The 25082-nt window shown below is 37.3% G+C and overlaps 3 protein-coding genes and 1 long non-coding RNA gene across 7 annotated transcripts in view; all 4 read right to left on the reverse strand.

Moving 5' to 3' along the window:
* The window catches only part of LOC112572690 (multiple epidermal growth factor-like domains protein 10), a 22095-nt gene extending 20849 nt beyond the window's left edge, over window positions 1-1246 (reverse strand). For both annotated transcript variants that reach the window (XR_003101049.1, XM_025252500.1), the window contains exons 1-2: window positions 1059-1246; window positions 295-531 (exon numbers count right to left, since the gene is read on the reverse strand). Coding sequence is in view for 1 of the 2 variants with exons in the window: in XM_025252500.1 (XP_025108285.1) it covers window positions 295-531; window positions 1059-1146 (325 nt within the window). In the remaining variant the exon portion in view is untranslated. The remainder of the gene's footprint in view (window positions 1-294; window positions 532-1058) is intronic.
* The window catches only part of LOC112572678 (multiple epidermal growth factor-like domains protein 10), a 17140-nt gene extending 5889 nt beyond the window's left edge, over window positions 1-11251 (reverse strand). Inside the window, exons 1-11 of one of the 2 annotated variants that reach the window (XM_025252479.1) lie at window positions 11100-11250; window positions 9321-9557; window positions 8433-8621; window positions 7935-8066; window positions 7054-7191; window positions 6411-6545; window positions 6123-6260; window positions 5570-5707; window positions 5323-5434; window positions 4857-4927; window positions 4091-4406 (exon numbers count right to left, since the gene is read on the reverse strand). In XM_025252479.1, coding sequence (XP_025108264.1) covers window positions 4153-4406; window positions 4857-4927; window positions 5323-5434; window positions 5570-5707; window positions 6123-6260; window positions 6411-6545; window positions 7054-7191; window positions 7935-8066; window positions 8433-8621; window positions 9321-9557; window positions 11100-11178 — 1623 coding nt within the window. In that variant the 5' untranslated portion in view covers window positions 11179-11250 and the 3' untranslated portion in view covers window positions 4091-4152. Of the gene's footprint in view, window positions 1-4090; window positions 4407-4856; window positions 4928-5322; window positions 5435-5569; window positions 5708-6122; window positions 6261-6410; window positions 6546-7053; window positions 7192-7934; window positions 8067-8432; window positions 8622-9320; window positions 9558-11099 lie in introns of those variants that run through there. The other variant, XM_025252478.1, reaches the window with a different exon arrangement.
* The window catches only part of LOC112572661 (receptor-type tyrosine-protein phosphatase kappa-like), a 503329-nt gene that overhangs the window by 351830 nt on the left and 126417 nt on the right, over window positions 1-25082 (reverse strand). The window lies entirely within an intron of this gene.
* On the reverse strand, window positions 13749-18055 carry LOC112572709. Its single transcript, XR_003101054.1, has 5 exons — window positions 17958-18055; window positions 16174-16430; window positions 14521-14644; window positions 14319-14369; window positions 13749-13930 (listed from the first exon to the last, which is right to left on the reverse strand). It is a non-coding gene; the product is annotated as an uncharacterized LOC112572709 (long non-coding RNA).

Genomic DNA, 25082 nt, shown 5'->3' on the forward strand with positions numbered 1-25082 from the left:
AATTGCTCCGACCTGAAGAGGTTAAAACGTTTTAAGACAATAGTCTACAGAGCCAAGAACTGGTGTGACAAAAGACTGATTAAAGGAATGAATAACATGGTGTGCATTTAAATATATATGGAATAAATACAAGATACTTATTCAGGTGGTTCAGAATTTAAAACAAGGCCAAAGATTAATAAACTGACAGCACAGCAAAGTGTACAAGTTTCCATGATAAAACATAATCAAAGCAAAAAAAAAAAAAAAAAAAAAAAAAAACAAAACAAACAACAATAAAAATACTGATCTCACGTCCAGTACGTCCATATATTGAGATCTTGTTGATGATGAACTCCTGCCCCAGATCCACCCACCAGAAGGGCGAGTTGTCTGTAAGTTTGGTGTTGATGCAGTTGGTTGGATTGCTCTCTGTATTTAAGACAGTCTCCGTGTCTCCATTAATGACTGCTGAGCAATCTCCTGTTATTCTGTCGGCCTGGGTCACGTGCCGTGAGCTGATGTTGCAAGGTTTGTGAAGTGCAATGTTTTCTGCAAGTATACATGTAAAACAAGATCGGGAAACAAACAGTAAAGAATAACACAAAGTTCTCAATCAAAATCACCAAACTTCGCACTAACAGGAAAAAAATGATGTGTTAAATTATTTTTTCTTGGTTGGAAATCCTGATGTGTTATTGTAATGAGACAAAAAAACCATTACAGGTTTTTAAATAATCTTAAAAATATCCTGATATTAATTTTCTAAACGCTTAATTGTGGAATCATCAGATAATTGTATACAAGTTGTAAATGTTAGAATGTTATAAAATGTTAAAATGACCATTTTCTATTCGTCTATTCCAGAAAATGTCCACTTTAGAGTCGGTACACATAATGTAACTGTAAAATGATATTATAACTTAAAAATATGTACACCGAGTGTTGTCTGCTAGTTTTATGATAGTGTGCAGTAAGATTGCACAACTTGTCTATTGATAGTGTGGATTGAGTTTGACTTACACTTAAATAATATAAATAGTAATGAATAATTAGGGAATGTCATTGACAGTACTTACTCATGTGTAAGTTGTGGCCGACACATAAAGTCAGTATTTGTGTAAACACGGACAGTCTGTAAACCTCCACACAAACTCGCCCCGCCATCGCCTCAAAGTTAGTGAGAGTTCTGAACTTTCTGCTTCCCTGTCGACTGAGTAGAGGAAAGATTTAAAGTGGGGACGTCTGCACGACAATACTTCATCCTCTAATTACTTTCTAGTTGTCTGACATCCTTTCTTATATACCAGTACTATAAATAACAAGCCAATGAAATTTCATCTGGCATGCTTTGAACAAGTTTGTCATTGTGTATTGTTGTTTGTGTGTGTGTTGTTTTATGTCTATGGAAAGAGAGAGAGAAAGAGAGTTATCAAGGCGAAGATGTCGAAGATGTATTTTGTGTCGAAAGAATGGGTGAACAGATTCACTCTCTTGTGAAGGCAATGCAAGATAGTACGAGTAAGTTTAAGCTAGAAAACAAATTACTTGCATTAAGAAGTCGTCATAACTGCATTGTCTTTCAGTCTATCTAATTTTCTATAAATGTTATTATTGAATCAAAATTGGTGTGTTTACTTGATGAAGATGTCTTCGCGAACGTTGGAATGCTTGGGGCTAAAGGAGGTTAACTAAGGGAGTCAATTTAATTATTACTGCGAAGATATAAGGACAGAGCAGGAAGATACGACAGTTTAATTGCTTAACTACTTAACGTACTTAACTGTCTGTATGTTCTCATCTCTAATTACTTCCTCCTTGTTGTCTGCCCCGTTACTCTTCATAACGACCTCCGCCATGTATCCCAGCAGCTTGCTGACACGAAGGTATTGGCGACTACGTTGACAGACCTTAGCAATTAGCATTCATCAAATAATAAACAAAAATGATAATAAAATGTAAATGTAACATTAAACCCATACCATTCTATGTTTACAATTCATTACATAATAAAAAGTACCATCAGTTCTTGTCAAAACTAAATCTCGTTTGTCTATTCTGCTCGTAAAACTAGTTTAGAGAGGTGAACCGTGATTTTATAGCTGAGTGTGTTTATTTAGAGGGAAATCCCCGTATCAGGAAACATATGCTGAAAGTATAATGAAGACACCCCTACCAAACTTCCGAGACAAAAGCGAGTTTAGCGGCCTGTATGATGTATAGATTAACAGCTACAATACAAAATATTGCAGTGTTTGATGCTGATGGTCAGGTTAGTCGTTGCTGCTTCTTCTGAGAACCGAGTAAACTTTGTGTGTGTGTGCTGCTTGTGGGACAAACAGGCTGATGTCATCCGCAAAAGCCGAGATCCTCAAGTTGCCTGGCGAAGGTCCACTGAATGCCCGTGTTGCTGTTTGAGGTTGTTCTTCTCATAATCCAGTCTACGACGATCTGTAAGATTGTCGGCGAGAGCATACAACCTTGCCTCACTCCAGTCATCACTGCGAAGGAGTCAGTTGGCCTTCCGTTGTGGATCACCTGGCATGTCGAGTCTTCATACAGCTGCTGGATGATGGCAGTAAAGTTTTGTTGGAAATCCCTAGTGCTGCATCAGCTTCCAGATGGTTTCCCTGTCTAAGGAGTCAAAAGCCTTCTCAAAATTAACAAAAGATATGTTGAGTGGCGACTGCCATTTGATGGACTGTTCAATAATATTTCGTAGTGTAGCGATTTTGTCTGTGCAGGATTTACCCTGCCGCAAGCCTGCCTGTTCTTACCTCAGTTTCTTGTCTCCGACATTCTTCAGTCTCACAAATGATTCTGGTCAGCACCTTGCTAGCATCATTGCTCCCTCATTACTAATATTACCTCAAGATCTAACATTTAGGGATAAAGCAAATCTAGCATGTTACAGTTTACATTTTAATTGACTAGATATAATAATAGTATGATTTCTTTACTATTTGAAGGATTTATTTTCAAGTCACATGATTTGTTGCATAGATTCATTAGAACCAGAATACAAAACTGCTTCCAAGTTTAGGGGCGGAAGTTGCGTCTCAAAGCCACTCAAAGACCGGTAACGGCTGACGTGAGTTTCTAAGTGTGATAAAGGGCGGGGCTTGTCATAACTGTAAGCCACTTCAGCCAGCCGATCCGTCCTCCAAGGTAGAGATGGCTCCCTCCCCCCAACCCCCGTCTCTTACTCCATCGAGGCTCGCTAAACATGGCTGCTGATTGTTATTGCTGTGTGAACGGAAATAAATCTTCGCATGAAAGGAGTATTTGGAGATCAAACCAATCACACTGATTTATGGGACGATCAATTAGTGATTAAGATTCTTCCGTCACAACATCATGGAAATCGTCGATGATATAGAAGTGGACTTAGTAATTGTAAATCGGGGAGCATAATGTCACATAGACACTGTAAATGTGTCTTTCCTTTACGTTTTCTTCGTTTTAAGGCGACGGTTGCTTTTCCAATATGTGTTTAAAACTAGCACATTTTAATATGTAACTTGAAAAAACATTAATGTCTAAACAGAGTGGAAATGTGTGATTCATTGGGCGAACATGACCTTTATCTCGTCTTCTTTTTGCAACAAAGGAATTTCCGAATCGACGGCATAGCACAGCCTCCACAATAATTGCTGACATTGAAAAAGGAGACCTTTTTTAAATTTAAGAATATTATAATAAAACAAAGAAAATTACAATACATAATATTTCAAGCACTCTTTCTTTCAATGACCACCTTTTCATCACATATTCACTCAACACTTCCCACCTTGCTTAGCTAGAAATTAAAACGTAAAATATTAAAACAGAAGAACAAATCAATATAAAAGTAATCAATTCTTTAATTATTCGTAAACTACATGCACATCATTTAAATTTTAAATTAGACATCATTTAAACAATAATATTCAATTTTGAAACAAATTTTTATATTTATACTTTATTTGTATTCAACAAATACAACTAATTGTGCTAACAATTATTTTGAATGCATGAAATGTATGCTCGATAGTAATCTTTTACGAATTGTTTATACGTGCACTTATCTTTCTTAGACTGTACAGCACGGCAAGATTTGTTTTTTTTAAAAAGTATAGTAGTTCATTTCCAAAGTAATTAATTTCTTAAGTTCTTCACGAGGACAGCTGAAAACTACTGTCGAACTACTTTTCCTTGATTTCTCTTGTAACGGTTCTTGTCATTAGCAGTGCTTGTTATGTTGACATATTCAGTGGCTGTCGTAGTGTCCTTGCTGTCCGTGTGCAATGTAATGGAGGAGTAGGCGGCTGTGTTGTCGTTGGCACGAGCGTGAAGTTTATCGTAGACGTTGACGCTGGGGTCTGATGTGTTCTCTGGAGATGTGATGTCTGGAGTATTCTCTGAGCGTGGAGTGGCCATAGAGGAACCTGGGTTAAAAAGCTTATTTTTATTCAACATCTTTAAAGCGTAAACAAAAAGTTAGAACCAATCAAAGACATTGGCCATCAGGAACCTTTTCTGATTATTTCTCAAGTAAAGACAATTAGTGGGCTTTGCAACTAAAAGATGGTATTGTGGCCATCAATGTTTTTTAGTTATTATAGTGAAGTTTCCATGTATAGTTTACTTTATAGTACATACTTGTTCACAACAGATAATATGTTCATGTTGGCCGGTAATTAATTGTTTTAGAGAAATATGAACATATTTTGTACAACCGTTCAGCTTCAACGTAATAATTAGCAATTTCAAATATCACTCACTAAATTCTACAACAATATAATAAGATATTTTACTAATGCATTGGAAATATAGGTTGGTTCACTACATGAATCCAAGAAAGTTTAGAAAATAAAAGGAAACATTATTATACAAACCAAAAGTCATTGAGATCTCATCAGGAGAACGGACCGCTCCAGCAGAATGGCGAGATCGTGTTTTTCTGAAGCTTAAAATAAAATAATACTTCAATAGCGCTTCAGAGGGATATGATATTGAATATGTTCATAGTAGTTACATGTAGTCTAGAGCAATCATCCTATCATGACGGACATTTCTAAAGGACAGGGTTTGCTACGACTGATAAAATTAAAGAAAATATTGTCTGATAAAGAAGAATTCCATAAATTTCCTCGCAGTATACGTCAGGTTAAGTCTACATATGGCAGATATGTAAAACTTATTACTGCTTGTCCCTAAAGGGTACATAACGGCAGAAGATAAGTGTTCATTAATAGACAAGATCACAGTTACATATTTTCAAGGCGTCATTAGAACTGAGGGCAACGGTTACTGAGATGGATAGAAAAGAGAACTGCAATCTTTCTGATTATGTCAACTCACCATACAAAGAGACCACCAATAATAAAGAAAAGGACACTACAGCCGGCAGCAGCACCAGCCACAGGACCCACCAGACTAACAGTCTCCTTGTCATTAGACGATGGCATCACCGCTTGAAAAAAGAATATTAAAGATGTTGTAGGATGAGACCACAGTGGTAATAATAAAGTCTGGTAAAGGTTCTGATGGAGATGTGTAAGCATAATAGAATAAGTAACAAGGCTGTTTGAAGAATATGTTTACTTACACTCTTTACACAGAGGTAGTTGGAATGAACCGTCACAAGAAGGACAACTTCCACTTGTCTTGTCGCAAGTAGAGTTACCTCCCACACAGTGACCACACCTTTCAAGACAATTTTTCCCATACCAACCGTCCTGACAAGCTGCATAAGAAAAGATGGAATCATGTATACACTAGGATGTGGAGAATGAAGCTTTTATCTTTAGGTTGTGAAAAATTGTGGGTCACCTTACCTCATCCAGTCGACAGATAACTGAAATCTTTCCTCATACAATGGGGGAATCCATTAACGACTGTACATACATTGTACATACATGTTTTATGGAGTAGGTGGGTTGAGTGAGAACCCATCTTTGCACAAACGTATAGAAACCTAAGCAAACTAAAAACAATTGTATTTATCATACCTTTAAGAATACTGTTTGTCCTTTGGTAGGATTGACAAGTAAATTTATAGCATTTGGCCTGCAGTACATTTCACTCAATGGTGGTTCTAAGGATATTGCACATAGATATCAACTCCCATCAGGCATCTGATTATAGGGTTTTCTACTCACTTTCTTTACACAGAGGTGGCTGAAATGCTCCATCACAGGAGGAACAGCTTCCGTATTTCTTGTCACATGTAGAGCTACCTCCCATACAATGTCCACACGTTTCAGTACAGTCGTCTCCATACCAACCATCTTCACATTCTGAAAAATTGTAGAAATGTATAGCATGGCTTCTTTCAAGCAACAACATGCACACAATCATGTGTAAATCGAGAGGTTGCTGGTATTATAGTTCATTTCACGTCCTCCAGACTATGTTCAATAAAACCTAATGACCACAATGCAACTCACCGCTACACAGACCCTCCTTGTAGCCCCCTGAGCATCCATACGTGCACGTGCCATTATCAGGATCACACGTGGTGTTAACACGACAATGTCCACATGTCTGTTTGCAGTTTTGACCGTAATACCCAGCACTGCACTCTGTTATCAAAAGTATTTATTTTACTCGTTTGGTATTCGAGATAATCAGTCTATTTTTTTAAAATTTTACTTTCAATCTTTTATCGGCATCTATCTCTATGTTTGTAACCGGTTCTATCGAGCAAATTGAGTTTAACTGAAGGTCTTCGTTGCGGTCCTGTTTTAAAATAAGACATTTTAAAAAAATAATTTAGGTTTAATCTTTGTTTTTTAAATACACCGGTGATTTAAGGTCTTCAAACTGTATTCAGAAAATGTAAATGTTCATTGTCTTTTAATTATTATAAAAAATTCCTGTAAACTGCAAATAATCCCCTAATGTATATACACAGAGATCTGTATAAAATTACTTAGTTTCTACTCACTAAAAACTGATGTCTAATTTAAGATGTCTTTCTGAAAAAAAATATTAACTGCTTACTGTCTCGGCACTGACCTGAGTATTACGTGCATTAATACCTATATACTCTGTTTGCATAGAGCCCTAAGTACAGTTAGTTGTACTCACTCTCTTTGCACAGAGGTGGTTGAAATGCTCCACCACAGGAAGGACAATATCCGATTTTGTTGTCACAGGTAGTGTTACCTCTCAGACAATGTCCACACACTTCACCACAGTTCTCTCCATACCAACCGTCCTTACATTCTGCAAACAGAAAGAACAGCATCACATGCCTTCTTTCAAGCATCAACAGGCACGCGATGATGTTAATATCTGGAGGTTGTTGATGTTATAGTTTATCTTATGTCATCCAGGCATATTCAATGAAAACTAATAATTACAATTCACACTAAATGTAGCACACCGTTGCACAGATACAAGCAGATACTCTTATCAGCTCCATTCTCTCCATTATTATTATTATTATATTATATTATTATTATTATTATTATTATTATTATTATTTATTATTATTATTATTCGATAGCTACAGGTTTCCAGGACATTATTTTAAAAATTAAGGCGTTTGTCTTGACTGTTAAACTTGCAGGCTTTTGATAATGTCAAAAGGTAGAGCATGCGGAAGATAAATAATAAGTTTGTGGGCCCTGACTAGCTCACTAATTACTTCTTGCAGCCCACAGCTGGATGTCCGTTATATATATTTTTTCTTGACAAGGGAGAGAAATCTATGACCCTCAAAACCAACGGCTTAAAGCAAGGAAGAGTGCTCTCCCCTACTATCTTCAGTTAACAAACGAGTCACCAAAGTTATTGCTCCCTAATGCCAGACTTTGCATAAACTTCTTGGGCAGTAGTTATGAAGAGAAAGTAAGTCGTTTCTCCAGGGTTAGGGTTAGGGTTAGGGTTATAATTGTCATAATTATATTGACTATTTTAGATGTTAATTTCTTTAAATTATGAGTAACTGTCACAAATCCACCTGCCTGTACAATTTGGTAACTGGAAGCCTGTCTGGCAGGATGTACAGTTCCCGTTGATCTTGTCACAGACAGAGCCACCAGCACAGTGACCACAGACTTGTGTACAGTTGTCTCCATACCAGCCGTCTTCACACACTGGAGAGTGAAAGATCTACTATATTTTCCTCCAGAATAGAGTTCGATTTAAAACAAATATTGTTAAAACACAGGACAACAGCCTCCAAATGATGCAGTTACACAGGCCTTCACGGCAAAGTTCAGTGCATTTTGAAACATCCGTAATAACATTTAAATGCGATCAGAGATAGTCACACAAGTCGACTTATTCAACTCTCAATGTTTTGTTTAGTTTTGTGCATACAGTCAACACATAAACACACACAAACAAACACACCTGCACCGCCACCCTTCCAGAACATGGAAGAGAAGCGGAAGCATGGAGGAGCAAGCATGAGCACATTTATTATAACATGACTTAAAATACGCGCAAAACGTACGTACCCCACACCTGTACCTGACAAAGATTTATTGAATACACATCAGCAAGACAGTCTTTGGTGATGTTGACCACCCGTCCACTACGACCAACTGTGATGTCATATCTATCGTTGGTCCACACGCTCGTATTACTGAATCTTTTGACGACTTTTCCATCAAGCGAAACATTAACGCAGCCCATTCTGTTTGTGTCTAAAAACAACATCAAACACCAAAAATTAATAAAAACAAACACAAGTAAATAATGAATACCGAAGAATATACTTAATTAATTTGGGGGGTTTGGTTGTTCCTTCTGAAGAATTTAAAATCTCTATTTTCAATATTGTTTCATGCAGTAGTAAAATGCCAGTAGAATGCATTACAATCATTTAAAAGTTCCAGACATGCTGTCTGTGGACATGCTCAATTAGGATACCATCGGTATTGATGTCACACACTGCTTCTGGCCCAAATGGAGATTTGAACCGGCGATGAAATCTCGAAATTCTTGTTTTCCTCTCATTTTCATATTGTGGACATGACATTAACCCTTTTTTCCAGAGGATGACATTTTGAGTTAGTGCAGGAAATTGTTCTAACTTATAGATATTCAAGGAACAATAATTTTAAGAGAAAATGGAACGTGAGGCATAATGGGTTAATTTGACATGAAAGAAGTCTTTGAGCGGACATGGTTTGCCGTTTGGGTAGGTCGATGAATGCGATAATGATAAAAATAATTATGATGATAAAAAAAATGAAGATGCTTTGCGCTTGGTTCAAATTTAAAGGCAAAGTAAAGAGAATAGATTTAAAGCTAACAATTCCTAGAAATATAAAACATTCACACTATAAAATCTTTTAAATAAACTGCTTAATTCCGTATTAAACAGTATTAACTAATCTTACAGTTAGCACGTCCGTAGATGGAGATCGTGTTTATGCTGAACTCCTGTCCCAGGTCCACCGACCAGAAAGGTGAAGTGTCATCGAGTTTGTTGTTAATACAGTTAGACCTACTTCTAGCCAGGTCTAAGATGGTGTTTGTGTCTCCATTAATAGCTGCTGAGCACTCGCCTGTCATCCTGCCTGGTGCGATGATGTACCTTGAGCTCATTTGGCACGCTTTGTTAAGTGCAATGTTTTCTGCAAATGTAGATGACAGTGAGTGTAAAGTAAAAAAACATACAAGTGCAATATACAAATTAGAATCATTCGCATAAAAATTTAGTAATAAATATTAAATTTACTTGCATGGCTAAAATGCTGTTTTGTTTCGAGGGTAAACATCACTTAAAAGTTACTTTAAACAACATGGCTTTCTTCACTTTCTAAAAGGAAACACCATGAATGGTATATGATTGTCTGATATAAGAAAATAATTAATTAACTTTACAACTTGAAACTTTTTAAACTGATATTTTTTAAAGTACGACATGTACTAATACTAATATTTATCGCAGCAACTATATTTATAGTGAATGTATTAGCTGATACATGCACGGAATAGATCAAAGGTAAAAAAATAAAAATAGCGAATGAATAAATAAATAGAGCTATTAACAACACTAATATTAGGCTGGCGGAGAGAGTTAAGCAACTATGTCTTTTGTTTGAATCTTAATTCTTCTAGCTTTGACACCCTTTGGACACACATGTGTGATGAGATAGAGTAGCACACAAACTTATTATTCTTTTAACGACAATGATCACTTGATTTATTTCCAAAACCCCGACAAATATTGCAGGCATCTGCTTGCCATGTCTGAATGTAATAGAAGAACAGCGAATGAAGAGCGTCTGGCTGAAGTGGACAAACATTTCTTTGAAACTGATAACGACGAGAGAACAAGGGAGATAATCACTAAGTGTCAAGAGTGATGTTGCAAGACAGTGGATACAAGCTACATCTGACTGCAGCTATTTTCGTGTGATCGGAATTCCTGGAAGCCTTTCCTGGGTTAATCATTTAATCTTTCATTGTTTATTGTTGTAATAATAGTTTCGTTTATTATGTTATTTAAAAACTAACTGTCAGAACGTTTCTGGTGTTGAAAGAAAGAACGAATAAATGTCGCAGGCCTTAGTGGAGAGGTTGAGGCTATATCTATTACAGCCAGTTGAAATAGTTTAATACTAAAAGGTTGAGTTTTTTTGTGTGTTTTTTTTTGTAAAATAAAATGTTATATTATTGCTTCTGCTGTTACCATTATGACAGGATGTAGTCTTTACGTTCAAAGCCTTATCCTCAAAACCCATCAGTTTAACAAATGTCATGATAATTAAAAATACCATCCAACTTACTCCTCATTCCTCATTCACACACTTAATTCATGTTTTGTTTATGTTGTCATCTGTTACATCTAAGTTTCTTGTATAGGTGACTGTCAGCTTGTTTAGTGAGCTACGCATCGTGCTTGCGTTCAAACCACGAGAAGTACAGTCATCAAAGTCTATTCTTATTCTTACTTTTGTTATTATTCAACAAAGACAACAATATTATCAGTTGGAACGTTACATGTTGCTGACATAAAGAAGGTAAAATTGTCCAATACACAGGTCCTGCACCACCACAGTTGACTGTGAGATAGCTTTGTCACGAGAGTGATTGTAATGATCGGAAGTTTTACTTAAACTAAAATAAACTGAATATAAAGGAAGAATGCAAATACACGGTAAAGTACTCACGCATGTGTTTGATCTCACCAGCACATAGAATCATCATTTCTGTAAATGCCCACAGCTTGAGAAATGTAAGGACTGCCATTACATCGAGTAATAGCTTCTATTAGCTTCCTAGTTGTCAATGGAAAGATAGGAGTTGAGGCCGTTTGTTTCGAGTGTCCGTTATCTACATCCGGGTACATTGAAATTCTTTCGTTAACAAGGATTGTGGCACACACTCTTTCTCCCCTACCTCTTCGCAACTGAGCCCTCAACAAAATCTGTTCTTTCCTTCGAGAAAACAGTGAGGACGAGGACGCATGCACTGTCCCTAACTTAAGCTGCCTTCGAGGACCTTAGCAAGTCTCTTCTTTTAATGTCGTGAAGCTGATGGAACTATATTTTTCTTACCCTAGCCCAGTGAGTACAGTGGATTAGCAAACAAATTTTACTCCATGTTACAGCAAACAATCTTTTTAAAGGAAAAATGAAACACTAAGGGAGCGAGGAAGAAATGTAAGGTCGGGGTTAATTATGTTTCCGTGTTTTTTCATACTTTGCATGGACTAAAACTCCAAAAATAGTTCATCCACTAGTTAATCACAATGGTCTATAATACTCTGGAAATGTGTTCAGTTACAAAAATCTCGAGAGTACAAGTGCTAGTTACAAGATAAGGATGCGGCTGTGCATCATGGGAAACTTAAAATCAAGCAATCTCTCATGTAGATCAGGGATGGGGAACCTTTTTTCTTGCAAGGGTCATTTTGATATTTCGATATATGACAGTAAGTTATTACATATACTTGTGAACTGCACTCAGTGACGTGGAGAAAACAGCAAATATCAATGTTTTCTATCTCTTGCACAAAATATTTGTTCATTGTTTATTGTTCATTTGTCTCTCTCTCTCACACACAGGGATCCGCGTGTTAGACGATAACACAAGTAATGTCTGTCACGGATTGACCCGTGCCCAACCCTTCCTACTTTATTTTTTTTTAAAGAGCAACTGCAGAGTGAATGATGATACTAGGGGTTAAGCAATGTGGTAGAGAGAGTTAATACTGTGTTAGCGATAGAAAGTGTGAGAAATTGTATTGTCAGTGATTCACATTTACTATTGTCAATACAAAACTTTTGCTCCGGAAACGCGATCCTTGTTGCTTCACTTACTATGCAACATGTTGATAATTATTCTGATGGTGTATCCATGTACTGATTTAATTACCATCTTCACATAATTTTGATGGTGCACTAAGACTGTGTCTTTTAAATGTGTTTGCTTGCAACTGCTCTAGACTGGTTTTTGTTTTGTTTTTTTGATTTTGGGTGGGGGTGAGTATGAGTACACAACTTTTAGTCAGTAGTTGTTTTTTTGTGTTCCAAAACGATTACCATATCAAACTTTTTTTTTTTTTTTACTTTTTGTATAACTTACAATGACAGAGATCCTCCTTATAGCCCTCTGAGCAGCCACACAAACAGGTGCCATTATCGGGATCACACGTGGTGTCATTACGACACTGTCACACATCTGACTGCAGCTGTCACTGTAGTATCTAGCATCACATTCTGTGTACACAAGTATTTTTTTGACCAGGCCCTCAACGTTATCAACTCTGTCTTTCTGGTGGTCGCAGCAGTGCTTTTATACAAGACTTTAGTCACATCTCTATTAATGTAACTTACTGAACCTCGAAGCTTAGTTATCAACATCACTCTCTGAGTAAACAAAAATTAGCGCTTTCTACTGAGGCTCAAGAAAAGAAGAACATTCATCTCTTAGATCAGTGTTTTTTAACCGGGGTTCGATCGAACCCTAGGGGTTAGGTAAGTCGGTCTCACGGGTTAATTTGGCGGAGCCTCCACCACGGAGGTCAAGACACACCCGCAATTGGTGATGACACTAAAGAAGGGTTCGGTGAATGTGCATTTGAAACTTGTGGGTTCGGTACCTCAAACAAGGTTAAGAAACAGTGTCTTAGATGACGATGATGATGATGATTATGATGACGATATCAGTGTCTGAAGTATACGAGTGTCTGTCTACAAACTGTCTGTACACAGAGGTGGCTTAAATGTCCCATCACAGGAAGGGCAGCTTCCATTCGTTTTGTCTTACCGACTATATTTTTCAGATTGTTACTCTGATCGCGCTCTCAGCAGCCATCTGATACAGTCCGGCAACCTTTTCAGGTCTCGATGACATCCGACCTAAGTAATTATATTACTAATTCAGATTACTTCAACTTGCATTTTTGGCATAGTATTTAACTATTGCTTTGATAATTACAGCTAAGATGGATTAAGTTAGTTTATGTTAATCGACTTTATAAACTTAACCATGTCGCCTCGTTTGAATAACGCAGAATTTTTTTTAAAGTGGAAAAAAAAGTTGGCGGACATGAAATAAACCCAGAGATTAATTGGAAAATAATAATTTCTCCCCGTGTCCAGTCAGTACCAGGAATTTACAAATTCTTTTGTTTCCTTATTTGCCTTTTTAGTTTTCTTTTGTTGTTGTTCCTTTTTTTGTTTTCGTTTTTTTCCTTTGATTTTGTTTTTGTTTTTTTCCGACGCTGTTTGTGTTTGTCTAATTGTCAAATCGTTTTAAGATTGCAGCAAATTCTTGTTTTCACACTCCCCTGAAAAATTCGTAAGTCAAATTCATGCATGAACAGACGTTCTTTATTATGACATGCCAGCAAGTTTCTACAAATAAAAGCAATTTCAGCAAGTATTTGAGTCCTGGATGCCTTCAGAGTTTCGACGACGAAAACAAAATTTCAGTTTGCAGTACTGTAAGTTGACCTCAGGACATCTGCTCCAAAGCCACGTTACTTCTCTCCATCCTTTGGACACAATATAATTATATATAATCACATCACACCCGAAACAAACAGACAATAAAGATATATAGCTCAAAAAAGCGATTTCTAAAAACATCTTTTAGCAGTATTTTATAACACCGAGCGAAAGACGGAAAATGGCATCAATGTATCCTTCAAGGTAAGGACACGCACACACATCTACAGGCGTTAAACTCAAAATAAAATGCCATTTCTCATATCTTTCTCAAAGTCAACTTCACTTTCGATCAGATATTACAATTTGTAGTACTGTAACGCTTTTCATGCAATTCGACTTTCAAACATTTAGAACAATCTTGCTCCACAGCTCTTTGTGTAATTAGAATGTCTAGAAGTGTCCTAGATGATAAAGTAATGATTGGAAGTGTACCTTGTCATCCGCTGTCTACCATTGCCACGTTGATCATTCATTACAAGGTACCTGTAGTGGGTGACAAAAGGGTTGGAGTTAGGGTTAGAAAAAGACCTCCAGGATATGCAAGAAATGTTGCAATGGCCACTCCTAATACCTGTAGTAGATTATGTCTATGTGTTTTGATTTGTGTAGCAATCAGTACAGAGGACACACTTACCTGCGCTACACGGTGGCGTGCGCTGTATTATATGCTTTGATTTCCTCTCTTCTTCTTCTGTGTGGACCCAACAGTTGCAATCAAATACGAGATTATTTGCTATTGCTCCAGTTTTTATCCACACCTAGTAAGACAACAATATAAAAACAACAATTTGTGGTCAGCACGTTAAGAAAGTATACCACGTACAGCAGCCACAAACATTTAAACTGATACAGTTTATATACACCTATCTTTACCTATCTAATCCCTTGTCTGTTCGTAAATTGCAATTGTAAATAACATATAATGGAGAATGGGTGAGAGTGTCAGCGAGAAAAGGGAGCAAAAAAAAATATCGAAGAAGCAGACGGCGTTGACGGACATGAGAGTGGAAAGAGGTTAGAGTGTTAATGTGAGCGTGCACGCCAGAAAAAATTCCTTGCCTACCCAAGGTTTTTTTTGTTTTTGTTTTCTCTGTGTGTGGGAAATTGTGTTAGAGCTCTTGTGATCGAGGATTACATCTAGTGGAATCCTCGATCACCTTCAGTGTCACCCAGCTGTGTGTGGACGGTGTACCGTGGGCTTCGTGTCGCCAAGAAACTGTAAGTGAAGCACTCAACGACTGTTGGTGCGATTATCAATGAGATAATACAATTGAAACTTTGTGTTGACCAACAGAACTCCTATAGGTCTGTTTTTTCCATTCATAGATGATAAGAGTTGAGAATAGGATTAAGAGTTATTTCACTAAGTGTGATTGATCGGGGAAGTTCACCGGAGATAAACATTGTATGTATCGTTAGCTGTGTGTCGCAGATAAAGTATTGTGCAGGGGCGAGCTTTTATTTATGCATGTGTGTTTTGTAATCTGTAAGTCCTGAGCCATTCCAGCAACTTATTCACATCATGTGACAGCCTCAGCCAATCGTTGTTTTGTGTTGAAAGAACGCGTACGGACGTCGTGTGTGTGTGTTGCTCGTGAGAGAGCCGGCGACTGTAACACGGTCCAGATGCTCAACCTCAGATGAAGTGTCAGTGGTGTGTGATCAATCTTAATGTAGTTTGTTGTTTCTTTTATATTTTCTACAATAAAATACAAAGCTCCACGAGCTCTGTACAACAAACTTGTAGACAACGGTGGGTTTCCGTCAATGGAAGTCCTTTTCCCCGTGCTGTTCAGCATTTTGTCGTAGAATATAATTTGAGAAACATCTCCTCCCTGTAAATCGCTCGAGAGACCCAAACACAATCTGCAGCTCGCAGACGACATTGCACACAGGAAGAACAACACAAACTTGCACTTTCTTGCCATCGATGAAGATAGAGAGGAGTTGACAGTTTCTGTGTCTATTTAGCTGTTTTCTCCCAACGATCAGTATACTGTTCTTGAACTGGTACTAGTCAAGGGAGGATTTGTTTATCTTCAACTTTTTCTGCATTCTGATAGTCTGCACTAGGGAACAGTTTAACTGTTGTATTATCTATTATCTATAATCTTCACTTTCAAGACGTTTTTATGACATCTACAGCATTCTTTAAGCCATTTCCGTACATTCATTTTTGGATGTTTATAAATGAACTGGAATCTGAAATGAGAACAACTCAGTACATATGAGAATGATGACTACCTAAACGCTGCATAAGGGCTTAGTGTCAAAAATGTTTATTTACCTTTTCGACATACCAGCCAGCGGAATAGCCACTGTTATCATGATAGAGTCTGATAGCGCAGACGTCCTTGTTGTTATCAACGTTGAATATTTCGAATTGGTCTACGGAATTTTGCTCATGGTCGTTCGAAAACCAATTTTCCAAAACAAAAGACTTGGATTGTGTGCCATCAGGGTAAATAAAGACGATGTGCGCATTGGCGTCAGTACCGGCGTCCTTTTCATTTGGTTTTCTTATCCATACATTCCAATATCTTCCTACATGACAAAATCCATCATTCAACATCTATCATCATTAATTATCCAACATACATTATCCATCGTCCATCATCATTTATTATCATCTATGAACCATCCATCATTTATCAATCATGAATCATTATCATCGTTATGATTATCATTAGTATTATTTTTATATCGATTATTATGTTTCTTTTAAGTAATCCGAATGTGTTGTATGTTCGACGTAACATTAATAGATCACACATATTTAAGCTGATTGTTGTTAGCTTCTTATCTCAATCAGTTTCTGAAATGGTGGTCTGCTAAAGAAGAAAACAAAGAGAAGGTCCAGGATACTAATTAGTGACGACTTCACAAAACAACATTATTTCTTGCTTTCCAGCTCCAGTGATCATCCAGGCGTCAGGAAGGTGTGGTCAAGAAATAAGAAAAATAATTGCAAACTTAACAATAGGTCATAAATTAAAAAGTATTCGGTTCTTGAAAATTATATATAATCATCATCGTCCTCCTATTTAAAAAGCATCAATAAGTTTTATATGTGACCCTCCACGACGAAACGAGTCTAAAGTCGGAGATTTCCGATTTGCAAAATTGCATATGTTTGAACAGTAGAGGTTCTGAACATTCTTTTGATACAAAGCTTGTTCTTCTAGTCCTAAAATTGAGTGAATTATAACAGTTTGAAGTGTGACACTATGGTGGCGGCCATTTTGAAAAAAAGCGGGTTCAAAGATTATCGTCAAGATGGCCGACCAGGTTTGTTTACTCCTAAACTTTTGCAGTCACATCTTTTGATCAGTTAATATTTGAATCGTTCCTTAAAGAAGTTGAATATACAGACTCTGGTCTTTCTGGCAAGAAATAACACGACAGGGTTATGGCAGGGAAACAGTTTCAAAACAGAGTTTGAGTTTCGTCTGAAATATGTACAGATCGCGGTAGGGTACCTCGATTAAAACATATTTAAAGTCGATTTCGAACGTTTACTTTAGGATAGCATTATATTTTTCTAATAGTTTAAGAACCAAGGAATCCATTTTTAATGAAAAGTCAAACTGCACAAAACTGCTCCACGCGACCTAAGACTCATTTCGTCGTGGAGGGTCACATATAGACAATGTGTGACATATGCCGCCGTGTGCTTATATTTTTATATTTATTCTTACAGTTCTTTTCAACTTATAACGGACTAAAACCTTATTAAGCCTGAAGAAGCACCAAACTTTAGTAAAACTCCTCTTTTTTCAACTTTTGAAGAGTTCGTATGTTGACCGGATGTCAAAACATGTCTAGGTCCCACAGGCGTGTTAACAGTTCCTTCACAGCAGATGTATATGTCGTTGTCCACACTAAGTATCAGACCAGCTTAGCCCGTCTGCTACAGACGACTTCTTTTAAACAAGGAGAATACCTGGTACTGTTACATATATTTTATGAGGCTGGCGTTTAAATCTTATAATCACAAATCCTTAAAATTAGAATAAACCATGTTATATGCATTTATTATCTCTTATTTTAAGTATTACTTATTTTACTTACCACCAAAGCCTACAAGAAGCCAGAACAGAGATGCAATTCACCACATGGTAACTGCTCTAGTCAAGAAGCTCCAACTGAAACTAATGTGTTTGCATCTAATACAGACCACGTTCAAATTTTGTGCAAAAATATCTCAAACATCTGTGACGACAGTTTCAAGCTTTCGCAGTCATCGATTCAAATCTCACATGCGCGTGGAAACACACGCAGACACACAAACACATCCACCGCTAGGACCAGGCTTGTCACTGTTCTTTGCTGTCATCTCTCATGGTCCAGTCATTTTGGGAGGCGTCTGTCCTTTAGTAACAACAACAACAACAACAACAACAACAACAACAATGTAATGTAAAGCGCATACTCAAACTCTTAAGGAGCACGCTCTTAACGCGTAAACAGTATGATGTGAAAGGTAGTCAGGTGTAATGTTTACGAAGATGTGTGTTTTCAGTTCACGTTTAAAGGATTCAACAGTTGGTAGGTGGCGGACATGGAAAGGGAGACAGTTCCATTGTTTTGCTGCACGATAGCTAAAAATCCTGTGTCCATATGTTATTGTTTTGGTGATAGGAAGAGTAAAGAGACGATCAGCAGATGCGGAGTGAAGTTGTCTAGCTGGGATGTAAGTGAAGAGCCGTTCAGAGAAATAATCAGGACAGTTGCCATTAAAGAATTGAAAGCACAGCACGGACAGTTTGTACTGGATGCCACAACGGATGGGAAGCCAGTGTAGAAAACAAAGGAGAGGGGGGTAAAATCTGCGATTTGTCTACGAGTTGCTACCCTAAGAATATTTTTTTTCAATGTTTGTAAGAGTGGCCATCACACTTTTATATTTATCTTCTCTGTATTATGCAATAATCCAAGACTAAAGGAAAAAATATTTTACCCTTTTTAGTACCTTTTCTTTAAAAAAATTTACTTAAAAACGTTTAAAATTATTTTTATTTCAAACGTTTTATTCTTTATTTAATAATATTATTGATATTATCTTCTTTGCTTTAGTATCAACTATATACAACTTCAAGCATTTTAATCTTATGAGTACCTCTGGAGAAAACACCTTTTATAGTCTTCTTCTAACTTTTTTCTTTCTTTTTCGGTTTTTTTATTTTTGTGCCATCAGCTTTAAAAAAACTGCTGCCTTAGGACCAGTTAAATCTTTGAAATAAAGTGTTTTTCCAAAATTTTGTAAGCTCAGAAGGCTTTTATTTCTTTATCTCGAGACAGGGACTTGAACGCGAATAGCCAATAGGTGTAAGACAAATATTTTCCCTTTAGGAAAGCATTGTCTTCTTGTTGAACACGAGACTTAAAAAAAAGTGGGCAGAAAAATGTCTGATGAGCTGTTCTAAATGTAGATTTAGAAGACACGATATTCTAGAACTGACAAATAAAATTGCAGGAACAGTCGAATTGTGGAATCGACGTGGGTCGCTTTCTCCATTGTTTCAGGCACAAAATAAATCAGTGACTACGATGCTGATGAAACTTTTTCAGCTTGTATGTTTGATTTTAGTAGTGATTAGTTGTTTTTTAAATAATATTTTAAGTTTCAAAAATGAAAAATTGACATTCTAGATTAGGTATTGTGAAGACTAACATGACTGTAATTGTCTGATTGTTTAAGATTGCAGTAAATTCTTGTTTTTGCACTCTGCTGAAAAAATCGTAAGCAAAAATTCATTCATGAACAGACGTTCTTTATTATGACATGCCAGCAAGTTTCTACAAATAAAAGCAATTTCAGCAAGTACTTGAGTCCTGGATGTCATCAAAATTCGATGACGAAAACAAAATTTCAGTTTGCAGTACTGTAAGTTGACGTCAGAAAATCTGCTCCAAAGCCACGTTACTTCTCTCCATCCTTTGGACACAATATAATTATATATAATCACATCACACCCGAAACAAACAGACAATCAAGAAATAAATCCGAAAAAGAGATTTTCAGAAAAACCTTTTAGCAACATTTTAATAACACCGAGCGAAAGACGGAAAATGGCATCAATGTCTACTTCAAGATTAGGACACGCACTAACACACAGAGACACACACACAAACACGCGTGAACACCTTTCTTGATCTCTCTCTCTTTCATTCACACACACACAGCCTGAAGAAGAAGCACCTAACTTTCGTAAACCTCCTCTTTTTTCAACTTTTGAAGAGATCGTAGGCTGACTTAATGTCAAAACATGTCTGGGTCCCACAGTCGTGTTAACAGTTCCTTCACAGCAGATGTATATGTCGTTGTCCACACTAAGTGTCAGACCAGCTTAGCCCGTCTGCTACAGACGACTTCTTTTAAACAGGAGGATACCTGCTACATATATTTTATGTGGCTAGCGTTTAAATCTTATAATCACAAATCCTTAAAATTAGAATAAACTGTGCTATATGCATTTAGTATCTCTTGTTGTAATTATTGCTTATTTTACTTACCACCATTGACACCAAAACCTACAAGAAGCCAGAGCACAAATGCAAATCGCCACATGGTAACGGCTCGAGTAAAGAAGCTCCAGCTGAAACTAATGTGTTTGCATTTATCTGAAATATCTGTGACGACAGCTTCAAGCTTTCGCAGACAAGCGATACCATCGATTCAAATCTCACATGCGCGTAGAAACACAGACAGACACACAAACACATCCACCGCTAGGACCAGTCTTGTCACTGTTCTTTGCTGTCATTTCTCGTGGTCCAGTTCGTTTGGGAGGCGTGTGTCCTTTAGTAGTAGTAACAACAACAACAACAACAACAACAACAACAACAACAACAATGGGATTTTGTAAAGCGCTTACTCACACTCTTAAGGAGCACGCTCTTAACGCGTTAACAGCATGATGTGAAAGTGTGTCAGGAGTAATGTTTACTGAAGAGGTGTGTTTTCAGTTCATGTTCAAAGGATGCAATAGCGCTAGGACATGGAAAGGGAGACAGTTCCATTTTTTCGCTGCACGATAACTAAAAATACTGTGTCCATATATTTTATTTTTGGTTATAGGAAGAGTAAAGAGACGATCAGCAGATGTTTCTAAGATTGGCCATCACTCTTTTATATTTTAACTTCTCTGTATTATGCAATAATCCAAGACTAAAGGAAAACTAATTGGAGTTCATCCAAGCACTGCAAGTCGGACCATAAGGCGGGTCACACAGACCCTTTTGAGAACCCTGCCACAAAAGATGAAACCAGTAATGGTACCACTGACTTTGTTGAATTTATTCAAAATGAAAAACAGAGATATAGAGATAGTCTTTCCCATCTTGTATAGTGCTGGTTACCTTCATAGCAGTAGTGTAGACGAGAGAGAGACAAAAAAAAAAGTTCCTATCTTCAGTTGTGACACCTGTCTACACAGCGGATTTTTAAAAGAAAAAGAAAGGACAGGAATTAAAGCAACTTAATTCTCATTGAAGTGTGTGTTGGTGTGCGTATGAAAAGAGAGATAAAGAGAAAGTGTATGTGTGTGTTTTTTTAAATCCATTATTTATCACTCTCATTCTATGCAGTCCATAGGCAAGGTCTGATAATGTTAAGCATGGAGAGCCTAACCACGTGGTGGGTATCCTGCTTTACAAGCATCCTGTATCCTGTTAACTATCACGGATGGTACCAGGTGTCTTGACAGCAATAGTTCAACGTGCCACTTCTATAAGAAACACCATCTATTAATATCGCTTAACATATCAACGACTTTTCTCCAGATGGCGGCTGATAGAAAATTTAGCAATAAAACCTTTGATAGTTTGAGAAGTTTATGGCAGTTAGGAAATTTTATCTGGACAACTAAATTTTTATTACTTGAGTCATCGCGTGTCCCGCATCGGTATGTTGAGCACATATAAATGGTTTTACAGTGCTGTATAGCATCTGCACATTAAAATGTTTTTTTTTTTTGCCAAGACATCATTGTCATACGCATGTGATTTGTTTTACTGTGCAATGATATATAGAATGGATAAAATTTTCATTTTTATTTTCATGTGGGGACCATGCAATGACGGTTGTATTATCACAGACATCGGGCATGCGACACGTGCAGTGACTTATGGGACCGTTAGTGCCAGGAAAACTGGGAGTGTACACGTTGCAAAAGGACGAACACACTTTGACCCGATTCACCTGGCAACCTTTCTCTTTGAACCTGCAGTCTATTTACCTTTAAAACGTCTACGAGAGCGAAAACATCCCAAAGAAAAACACGAAAAACCCTGAGTTCGGAACTCCCCAACTGTCGATTTTCCTGCAAATCATATAAGTTAACTAGAATAACAAAACATTCAACATTTTACTTAAAATAAAACTTACCATTTTCTTTGTTGCAAGTCTTGACCAAACTGTTGTCTAGGCAGGGTGCAGATTCTGTTGTCAGGGGTCTCGCACTTTGAGTTATTTCCTCGGTCACTGCAAAATCCCAGCAATATTTTGACATTTCATTTTGCTTTTGTTTTAAAATGTGTGATTATGGCTGTTTGAGTGTAAAATAAATTTCGCTATGTAAATTTTAAGATATTGTCTTTTATTTGTTCAGTTGGCAGCATTGCGCACTAACTTTCCAGTAGAGCCACCATGAAACATGAATTCATTCAGCCTGCTTACCTCCTTCTCTTCATCAGACTGAAGGATGGGTTGCATCTAGTCCTGCCACAAACGAATCTGCAGCATTCCTTGGTGAAAAAACATGTTTTAAAAAAATGTACTTAATTTGAACATTTATCAATAAGCAAATAGCTAATGTACAAACAATAAATAAGAACAAAATAATGGTTACATTTAAGCAAGGTTAAACCAACCCATTTTCACCCTGTGGTGCTGTGTCACCATTTACCAAGAATGTAAATCGTGTATAATTAACAAATATAAGTCTGATTTAAACATCGAAAGCATATGTTCACTGCTCCGCTCCCTACATCAAGCTGCTTTGCAAACATAATCACATTTTATTATAGTATTAAAAATTCATTAAAAATATAAATAAGTACCCAGTACATAGGTAAGCTATAAACATAGTTATTCTGTCATTTACTTTCATAAATACTTTTATAGCCAGTTAGTGAGTCACATACCTGCAAAACCAGTGTTGTTGCCAAGGATCGCAACAACAGTCTCTTCGTATTTAGGTGGTGACATTCCCTTGCCTCCACCTGTTTTATTTGCGTCCCTTTTCTTCTTCTTTTTTTATTTTGAAGCGTTGTTCACTTCAGGAGACCCCATTTGTCTTTTATTTCTGCTACCGTCAGAACGGCCACCCCCATGCCGACACCTTGGCAGCGATGTTTTTCCAAATTTCTTTTTTTCTTTTTTGCTTCCTCACTTTATAAGAGAAAGAGCATGAAAGAATTCCAATTTCATAGATATCTCGTGTAACAAAATTTTTACTTCCATTTCACTGAAATTGGATTTTCGTAGACGTTTCGTTTCCATTTTCCTGCAACTACGACACAGTCGAGGAGGAAAAGGTAACACGCTAATTTCAAAACAAATACTTGCGCAGTAACCCATGAAAATCGGGCCTCCCCAGAAGCTATTTATAGAACTGCCTTACCGCGCCGAAAGCTAGTGGAGTTCTATGGAGTGTCCCTGCATACCAGCTTAGTGGGGAGACTATCGCTGTGATAGCTTTCGGACCGAAAGGCTCTATCGCAACGATTGGCTAACGGAGCTTCTTGCATACGGCCCCAGCAAGCTAGGGGTGGACTTTAAGGTGGGTACTGTGGGTGGACACAGTAGCCAGTAGTGACAGCAGCCAGACTTCCAGTTCAAGTTTTTCCTTTGTAGTTCTATTGTTTCCAGTTGTAATCCTATTTTTTGTTGGCGTAGTATAGACACTGCTGTTTTTTATTTCAAATATTTTTCGTGAGTTGCTGCTCTTCGTCTCCTTTGCTGGCTCTTTTTCTTTTTTTGCATTCTAAAAGTTTCCCGGCTGTCCATGCACAGTGGTGTTGACGGGTAGAAGTTTGCCGACGATGTGGAGGGACTTGAAAACTCTGGGGAAGAGCAAACAAAATTATGTACTAAATGATGGTCACAAGAATGACCATTAGATTGCTGCATATACATCAATAAGATTCTAAAGAAACGTGATGTTATCCACAAACGGATTTAGTGTCACGTGGCAGAGAACTATCAGTCTTGCAAGAATTGACTGCAAATATCAGTTTGATCTGTGTATATATATATTTGTGTGTGGATGTAATTATAGACTACAAATGTGTGCCAAAGAAAATTGAAACTATCAATTTTCCTGCAAATCATATAAGTTAACAAGAATAACAAAACATTCAACATTTTACTTAAAAATTACCATTTTCTTTGTTGCAAGTCTTGACTTCGAGGTTTGAATGGACCTGCTTTTCGAGTGCTAATATATTTTCACACCTGTATCAGTAAAGGCTCGAGCTGCGTCTAATAAAGAATAGTGAGTATCATTGTAATCCTTTCTCTCCCTCTGTGGAATATGCCGGCGGACGCGATCCAGACTTTTTAGCCCGGTCTTGATGATTATTCTACGAAAAAGGCCGACATTGCGAGGCAACAAATTAAGAGACTCAAGACACGAAATAGTGTTATCCGCTGTGTTATTCTTCTCTATTTTATCTCACTGATAGAGAGGTGCGGAGATGTTGAACTAAATCCAGGACCTATGGACGAACTGACCTTCAACAAATTCTTAGAAAGATTGGGGGAAAAATGGCGGAACAACTAAAAACACAAGGTGAAAACTTCGATTTTCAAAAAAGTTAGATGATAATCAACACCGAACTGAACAAAAATAGCTCAGCTGATTTGAGTGAATTAAAACTCACACTTGACCAAAATTCTCGGGACATAAACAATCTATATACAAGGGACACGCACTCCAACTCACCTATGAACGAACTAGAGAAGGAAATGGATTCCTTAGAGAATTTTTCCAGAAGAAACAATGTGAAATTCATAGGTGTCAGAGAGTCGGGCAAAGGGGACTATAGGGAGTGTGCACAAAAGATTGTGGAAATCCTAAAGGATCTCTCGAAAACAAAAGACTGGACAACAGATAATATTGAGCGGGCACACAGAGTGGGACTACGCTTTTACAAATGGGAAGATAAGGTGGCAGTGTTACAAAATTCTGA

Source organism: Pomacea canaliculata, linkage group LG9 (genome assembly GCF_003073045.1).
Source record: "Pomacea canaliculata isolate SZHN2017 linkage group LG9, ASM307304v1, whole genome shotgun sequence".
In the NCBI taxonomy this organism is placed as follows: domain Eukaryota; kingdom Metazoa; phylum Mollusca; class Gastropoda; order Architaenioglossa; family Ampullariidae; genus Pomacea; species Pomacea canaliculata.